Source organism: Colius striatus, chromosome 4 (genome assembly GCF_028858725.1).
Source record: "Colius striatus isolate bColStr4 chromosome 4, bColStr4.1.hap1, whole genome shotgun sequence".
In the NCBI taxonomy this organism is placed as follows: domain Eukaryota; kingdom Metazoa; phylum Chordata; class Aves; order Coliiformes; family Coliidae; genus Colius; species Colius striatus.
In genome coordinates this window covers 33438110-33446507 of record NC_084762.1, presented here as the reverse complement: position 1 = coordinate 33446507, position 8398 = coordinate 33438110, and the positions used below count along the sequence as shown (strand labels likewise).

The 8398-nt window shown below is 51.9% G+C and overlaps 1 protein-coding gene across 1 annotated transcript in view; it reads left to right on the top strand.

Annotated features, from left to right (window-relative positions):
• The first annotated feature begins 603 nt into the window (after positions 1 to 603).
• The window catches only part of NR4A3 (nuclear receptor subfamily 4 group A member 3), a 29143-nt gene continuing 21348 nt past the window's right edge, over positions 604 to 8398 (top strand). Inside the window, exons 1-3 of the mRNA XM_061995591.1 lie at positions 604 to 687; positions 3241 to 3393; positions 5959 to 6845. Coding sequence (XP_061851575.1) covers positions 5961 to 6845 — 885 coding nt within the window. The 5' untranslated portion in view covers positions 604 to 687; positions 3241 to 3393; positions 5959 to 5960. The remainder of the gene's footprint in view (positions 688 to 3240; positions 3394 to 5958; positions 6846 to 8398) is intronic.

Sequence of the window (8398 nt, the reverse complement as noted above, 5' to 3'; positions counted from 1 at the left end):
ACAATAATAAAAACAGCAACCACTCCGTTTGGGAGCGACTGGCCGGGCTGCGGCGGGGAGCCGGCCGGCCGGGCACCCCGTCCCGCTGCCGGCGGCGCGGCTCGGCTCGGCACAGCTCGGCGCGGTGCGGCGAGAGCGCGGCGCACACACTGGGGCGGGGGGGGGGGGGGGGGGGTCAGTAGCGTCAGGCTCCCATGGCGTCACTATTGACGTTTCGCATTCCAGCCGCTCTATGGAGAGGCCGCTAGGGCTCCTCTCACATAAATGACGTTCAGAGAGAGGGAGCGGGAGAACAGCGCAGAGAGGCGCCTCCGTCCCCTCTCTCCGCGCAGGCACACGCGCACCCCGGGGCACTCGCACCGGGGACGCGGGCTCTGGTCCCGGCCCGGCTCCCGCCGCACACACACACAAAGGCACATCGCGGCAGCGGCGACGGCGACTCGGCATCCCTTGCCCGCCTGCCCGCTCCCTGCCTCCCTCCCTTCGCCCGGGGACGGGCTCCTGGCTCCTCGGGCTTTTGCAATCCTTTTCCATGCCTCGGGATAACGCACCCTCCGGACCTGCAGCTGCCGGGAGTCTGCGGGGTTTTGTGTCTCGGGTCTTGCCGCTGGACAGCGCCTACATGCGCCTTTAAGGAAGCGGGCACCTACAAACTAGATGTAAAGACGGAACCTTCACAGCAACCGAGTACGTATATGAATGAGCGGGAGCGGCTGAGGGAGAGGGACGACTCGACCTGTCCCCACTCCGTGAAAGTTGTGCCGCCGGGGTAGATGCTCGGGAGATGCCGGCGGCGGGCGATGCGGCTCCGCCGACGAGCTGCCGTGCCGGGCTCTCGCTGAAACTTTTCACTCTCCTTCCCCCATTGCCCTCCTTTCTCCCTCGCACCCCTCACCCCCCCACACCCCCACCCTCCGTGGACGGTCATTTGCCACTCGGCTTCCCGAGCCTCCCTGACGGCTCAGCAACCCCAGCCGTGCCCGGGGCACTGCCGCCCCTCGCTAACGGGAGGGCTGTGGTTGAGAGAAGCGGGATCCGGAGCACGGTGGTACTGAGGTATTTCTGCTAGTTGTTGTCATGGAAATGATGCTGCCGGCGGCGGCGGGGAGTTTACAGCGCCAGTGATGAATGGCAACAATTTGTCTGCGCTTGGGAAATAGGTGGTTTTGTTTGCACAAGTTGGAGCTGTCTAATAGGGACGGCGGGGCAGGTTGATCTAATCACACTTTGGGAGAAAGCAGCCCCCCTCGGCAGCCCGAAAGAGCTCGCCCAAGAGGTAATTGCAGGAATGTGATATATTGTATTGAAATGAGACGGGATCTTTGCTCGGCACGTCTGCCCGGCATCTGCTCCTCGGCAATGTGCACTTTTCCCTTCGGAGGTCAGAAGCGGTAACGAGGGGCGGCGGTGCCGCGGCACGGGTGGTGCCGTGCGGGGAGTTGGGCTGCGCCGCCGCTGCCCAGCTCCCGGCCCCTGTGGCGCCTCTCGCCTTCGTAGCTGCGAAAGAAGTTTCGGTCATGAAAAGAGGCGAGACAGCCTCGGTTGCGATAGTATGTCGGGGGACTGTTATCGGGACGGCATTTTTACGATACTCCTGGGCGAAGATGCGGCTCACCTTCGCGCGCCTAGTTAATAACTGTTATTTAACTTGCAATGTTTGGAGACGATGGATGTCATGCGAGGGTATTTCCCAGGGAAAGGGCGGAAAACGCTGTTTGCTGTAGGGGGATCGGTGTTGTTGGGATCGGATTTTTTTTTTCTCCAGGAAAGAAAAAAAAAAGTTTGGGAATGAATCACTAACTTTTATCCAAGCCGCTTCACTCGATTACATTCTTCGCCCTATTTTTCGCTCCTCCGTGGAGACCGTTGTATGCTGGAGTCAAGCCCCGGTAAAAAACAATGGACTAAACCAGACCAGACGGTTTCTTCGGAGGTGAATCTTACGCGAGCTCGTGGATCTTTGGTGGAGTGACAGTGCGGCTCGGGGCGATCTCCCTCCCCCCTAAAAATATCGCGAGCTAATCGGCGGTGGAAATCGAGCTCAAAACTTTTTAATTCAATGGAGCTTCCCCCTTCGCGATCCCTCCCGGGTAAATGAAGGTTTCGAAACTCGTCTGAAGAAGTCACAATCACAATGGAGTATTTCACGGTTTCCTCCTCGTATTACAGGGTGGGGAGGGGTGTCACTGGGGGCTGAATGTAAAGTGCACGGAGGAAGAAAAGAGCTTTGACAAGGGTAGTTATTTCCTCCTAATTTACAGCCCTTACGGCTCTACGCTCCTGGCTCGGGCGGCTGCAGTCCGGAGGGGTGTTGCATGGTTAAAAGCGCAGCGAGTGTCTCTAGGTAACCGGCAGCTCGGGGCGGGAGGGGGGGGGGGGGGGGAGGCGGAGCGGAGCCCTAGGGCGCTCCACGCCGGCCGGGAAGCCGCCTCGCAGGAGCTCGGGAGGGAACAAAACTCTCTGGAGAGAAAGAGAAGAGTCGGCACTCGCTTAACATCCCAAGAGCTGGCCGGGTGGGGGGGGGGGGGGGGGGAGTTGGATCAAAGGCAGGGGAAAGCAAAAAAACAGAGAAAAAAGACAAGGAGCGGGAGAGAGTCACCGAGGAGCGGTACTCGTGGGCAGGGGCCGGCGCCGCCGCGCATCCCCCGCTCTGCCTCGAAGCCCCCAACCGTGCTGGTAGCGCCGGGTGGGCCGGGGCAGACAGCTGCCCTGAGCTGGGGGCACACGGCGGGACCGCGCTCCCTACCCCGCGATGGTGGCCGCGGGGCATCCCGCGGGGCACGGAGACACCGTAGGTTGTCCGGGCTGGTTAGGAGATACCCGGCTAGTCCGGCCGGTACTTTTCATAGAAACTTCCAACCTGCTCCCATCCTGGTGCCTCCCCCTGCCTGTCTCCTAAACAAAGAAAGTTCCCGCGGGGAAGTGGACGCACTAGGATGCTCCCCTGCTGGTTGTAGTCACCCCGCCCGGGGCCCTCCTCTTGCCTTCCCCAGGCTCCTTGCTCAGGGAGGCAAACGAGCGGCTCCGTTATCACAGACCGGTGCCTTTTGTGTGATGAAGGAGCGGGAGCCGGCAGAAACGCTCTGCCCCGTTCCCACCAGTGGGGCGATGTAGAGGCTTGTCGTGGGGGAAGGCTTCGCGCCGCGCCCCCGCGAGGCGCCGTGGGGCGGGGGGAGGCTGTGCCCCTCCGGGCACCGCCGCCCCCTCACTCTGCCTTCTCCTCCCGCCGCCGCTGCACAGAGCCCGGGTCGGAAGAGCGCCCCCCGCCGAGGCCAGGCACGAGACCCGCCTCCGCAGAGAGGTCCCAGCCGGCACCCACCCCGCCGCCGCCCGCCGCCGCCGCCTCCGTCCGCACCTCCAGCCCCACCATTCAGCGCGCAAGATACCCGCCAGGTAAGGTGCCGCTCTGCCGGGCCCGGCTGAGTCCGGGAGAGGAGGAGGAGGAGGGGATGCGGGAGCTCCTGCCGCTGCCCCTACTCTTCCCAAATCTCTTTGGCATCATCGGTCCCCCGACCGAGGCCGTGAGGTGTTTAAATCCCCAAGGGGTTTGGGGAGCGCCTGCGTTTTCGCAGCGCTTTTAGCGAGGCCGTGCTTGAGCGCATGGAGGCTGAGAGCTCCCGGTCGCAGAGGTGCCAGGTTTAAGGCGAAAATGGGAGGGATGTTTGAGTCCCGGTGGGGAGCGCCCGGTGGGCGTTAGGCTGAGCATCCCTCATGTCAAGCAGAACAAAAAGGTAATAGCTCTGAATGTCCCTACTGTGATTCTTTTACCCATTCATTTGGGCTTTGGTGACAAGCTGCTCATCAATGCGCTTCCCGTGGGGCTTTTTGTTTTGTTTGTTTGTTTTTTTATATTGTTGGGTATTAAAGAAAAAAATCCCAGGTTGTTTACTTTGAGGGGTAATTAATATTGGTGCCCTAAATGGAAAATGAGGGGTTACAATTAGTCAAGTATGCTGGCAAAGGGTGAGGTAGGACGAGTCCCGCAGAGCTAGGAGAGACCAGACTTTAAGGTTAAGGGTATTTTTTTTTTTTCTGTTGTCAGGTTGTCCTTTTTTGAGGCGTTTTCTTACTCCACTTCGCTCAGAATTCAGTGACATAACCCGGTTGTGCTCAGAAAAAAAGCAGGGGGGGAAAAGGCATAACGATCTGTTTCACTGAACTCCTCATTTTCTGAGCTAGCAAAAAAGCCCTTTTTTTTTTTTCCTAGAGCTGTGTGTCGACACATCCATTTGTGACCTTATCTGTCTACTTGCTCAGTTGTGTTCTCAGTCAGTTCTCAGTGGAGGTGTGTGGAAGGAGTTTCTTTCCATTTTTATTTGATTAGACACTGATCACTAGATTTTAACAGACAGCCCTTAAACTAGGAAATTATAGTAATGGGCATGGACAGAAAGTGATAGGGAAAAAAGACAACGGTACTAAAATGCAGAAATAACATTAGGAGCCAAGGTTTGTGAAAGGGCTACCCAGCTTTTTTCTTTCAGCATTTGGATTTACAAGCAGGAAGATCTTAATTTCAGAAAACAGCACCTTTTTTTTTTCTCTCAGTTTTTTAATGTTTTCTTAAGAAGAAAGATCAGAATGGTTTGTGACAGTACAACAGTTGAAATCTAGAGCTTAGTTCGAATATGTTTCTCTGCAAAGCAGGGAGAAAAGAATTAAAAGTTGATTTAACACAGATTATTTTGATTCCTGCATGCCAGGCTCAAGTGAATATTTTAAAACTGTTAGTGAAGTGAGTTAAAAACACTGAGGAAAACGTCATTATTTTCCAGGCAGCTCTTTTTTTTAGTACAAATTGTTTCTCAAATGCTTTTGGAAAATAAATTACCACTATTGAGAAGAGTTGAACTGCACTTAATTTTGATACATGTTGTCTCCATATTTAGTTTTCTCTTTATGAGAGAATTTATATGAATTGCTGCATTTTGTTCCTCTGCTGTGGAAGCAAAATACACCATACACTTTTAGTTTGGGTTGCAAATATTGGGCTAGAGTCTCACAGTGTTTAGCTAGGCAAACCTCAAATGGAGTGCAGAATTGGGTCCATTATTTCCTGAAAGCAGCGAAGGAAATAGTGGTAGGACATCTAAAATTTGAAAAAGTGTCTTTATAGCCAGGCTGTGTTTTGCTTCACCCGTTCCAGCTATCAGTGAACCACATAAACTTTTATGACCAATGGATAAAAACAATTATATGAGCAGCCTCAGCCTTGCTTTCCCATAAAACCGGAAACAGAAACACCACACACTTTTTCTCTTACATTTTTGCAAATTTACAGATATGTTATACCACCCACTTCTTTGAGGAGAATGTTCTACCGCAGATAAGCCTTAAAACTACTAGTTGGGCAGCAACCTTAAATAATTAGCTGACCAGAAATATGCTTCAAAGGCCCGGAGTTGGGTAAGCAAATTGATGTTTGCAAGTCCTAAGTAGTAAACACTGTGATTAGAGTCATTCCTCTGACATGTAGTGCAGCTGCTGTTTCTGTTAAAATAAGTATAATTTTTAATATTATGCATTTGATAATCTCATTTACCCTTCATGAAAATTTTATGGCATGGTTGCACTCATATAGATTTAGAGACATAAACTGTTTTCATTCAGCTTATCTAATTCTCATTGACACCTATGTATATTAAGCAGCAGATGTAGGGCAGCTTGAGATAGATTCTTCTCTCACTGACCCTAGTATAAATTTGAGTTGCTCCTATGACTAGATGAGAGCAGACTCGCTAACACCTAGTGCTTAGTCAATCGCTGATGCATATTTCTTGTTGAAAGGCTAAGACTTGAGGCTAATTTTTATGTCCCCTGTCCAGGCGAGAATGAGAGTTGAGTGTCTTAACTGAGCTCCGTGAAATGTGGGGAAGCTTCCAGGAAGGATGTTCATGAGGGCCTGAGCCATGGCCTCAGTGCTGGGCTTGCTGTTAACATCCTCCTTTGCCCTTGCAGATATGCCCTGTGTGCAAGCGCAGTATAGTCCTTCACCGCCCGGTTCAAATTATGCAGCTCAAACCTACGCATATGGCTCGGAATACAGCTCGGAGATCATGAACCCTGACTATGCCAAGCTGACCATGGACCTAAGCAGTACTGAAATCACTGCCACTGCTACCACATCGCTTCCCAGCTTCAGCACCTTTATGGAGGGTTACTCTGGCAGCTACGAGCTCAAGCCTTCTTGCCTCTACCAAATGCAATCTGCCTCCTCCAGCCAGAGGCCCCTCATAAAGATGGAAGACCCTCGCCTCTCCCCGTACCAGCCCTCACTGCCACCTTCCACAGATGAGGGGATGCCCAGCACTTCCATGTACTTCAAACAATCTCCACCCTCCACGCCCACCACTCCTGGCTTCCCTTCTCATCAGAGCCTGTGGGATGAGCCTCCACTGCAGCTCACGCAGACCTGCGTGCCGCCTGGCCAACTGATGGATGCCACCCCCATGAAGACCGTGCCTCCACGCTTTCCCCTCTTCCACTTCAAGCACTCGCCTCCCCACACGCCGGCCACAACCACTCACATGTGCTACGACCCTGCCTCTCTGAGCCTGCCCCTGGGCTCTGACAGACCCCCTGCCAGCCAGGCCTCCATGGAGAGCCATTCCTATGGGCTTCACCTGCCCAAAAGACCAGCCACCTTAGCCTTCTCACCGCTCGGCCTCAATGCAGCCACCTCCAGCCTGATGGGTGAGAGCAGCGGCAGCGGCAGCAGCGGCCTCCCGTCTCCACCCAGCAGAAGCTCCTCGTCCGGGGAAGGCACCTGCGCCGTCTGTGGCGATAATGCCGCCTGTCAGCACTATGGGGTACGGACGTGTGAGGGCTGCAAGGGCTTTTTCAAGGTGAGACCTCCGTGGTTTGCTCCCCTCTTCACTTCCCCCAGCCTCCCCACCAGCCCCAGCATGCTCCTGGTGCTCACTCAAGGGCTTGGGGGTGTGGTGTCTTAAAGCTCAGGGACCCCCAGCAGGGTGGGATGGACACCTACCCAAAGTTTTTGAAGAAGGCCAAAGCAAGCAAACCTTCCGTAGGATAAAGGGATCAGCCGGTGTCACCTGAGAAAGGGCTGTGGCATGAGCTGGACAAATATATCTATGGTCTTCCAGCATCCCTCAATGTAGCACGGGTCACCCCGATCCGAGCTACAAACTGCATTTATTCCATAGTGAAACTCACTCAGAATACATGCAGCCTTTCCAATTAAACTTCACTTTTAAGGGAGGAAAGGAACCCTGAAATCACAAAATCCACTTAATATTTTAGTTGATGGCAGCCTTGCCATTTGTTGCCCAGGGGCAGCTGGAGTGAGGCTGTTGGGGCCAGGAGGAGACTGGTTTCCTATGTGGGACAAACCCAAGCATTTCTAGTTTTACTTGGTCACTGCCTCGTCATTAATCTTCAGTTCAGGAGACCAGTGAGTCCTCACCAGTGGAGAGCTGCTTGCAGAGCAGTGACTAAGCATGAGACAGAGTCCTGGTGCCTGCTCTGTAACAGAGAAGGCTTTGCAGCTGAGTAGCACCACAAATAACTTACATGTGGCAGTTTCTCAGGGGAAACTTTGTGCTTGTAGTTTTAAGAGTTGAGTACTGTATTTTTGCTCTTAGATTTGTGTGCTTTGTCATTTCCTTTCGACAGAGTTCAGATTCCAGTATTATTTTCACAAGTAGTTTGCTTAAGTCAAGGACTTGGGATAGACTTTTGGTAGGATGGTTCTGAGCAGCAGGTTTATGATTTGATGTATTTGGGGTTTATTTGGAATATTCCTTTCTGCAAAGGTAGCAGTCATGCCCCCATTCTGGTGAAAGATACGGTGAGAACAAAAACAGTCCAAAAATAGTTGGGGGATTATTTTTTTTTTATTGAACATAAGCTGCTAATGTTACTTGTTAATAATCCTTTGACAACCTGGTAAAATACACATCTCCCATGAAACACACTTGTTATTTAAATATAACTCAAAAAGAGAACAAAAATAACCTAGAAATTGCAGCTCTTATAGGCTCAATCCTACCCCTGTGGAAATCAATATAATATCCTTGATTTGGCACTATATCTAGAACTTATTCTGCAAAATTAAATGTTTTTCAGCTCCAAAGCGCAATGAACAATATTTGCTGTGTCTCTTGTATTTGGTACATTGAGGCTGCTTTTTGAAAAGGAACACAAATTATGAAATCACATTTATCCATTAATTTATTTGCAGTGAAAGATTTAATACTGAATGTCGAGCTGATAAATTTGTTCCTTTTCTGAGGTCTTTCCTATTAATGCCTTTTTTTTGGTGCTGAGTTACTTACTGATGTATTTTTGAGTTGAAGTATGGGAACACACAATACATTTTTGCATCACTATTTGATACTGTCTCAAGATTTACTGGGTTTAAAAAAAATTCAAATCT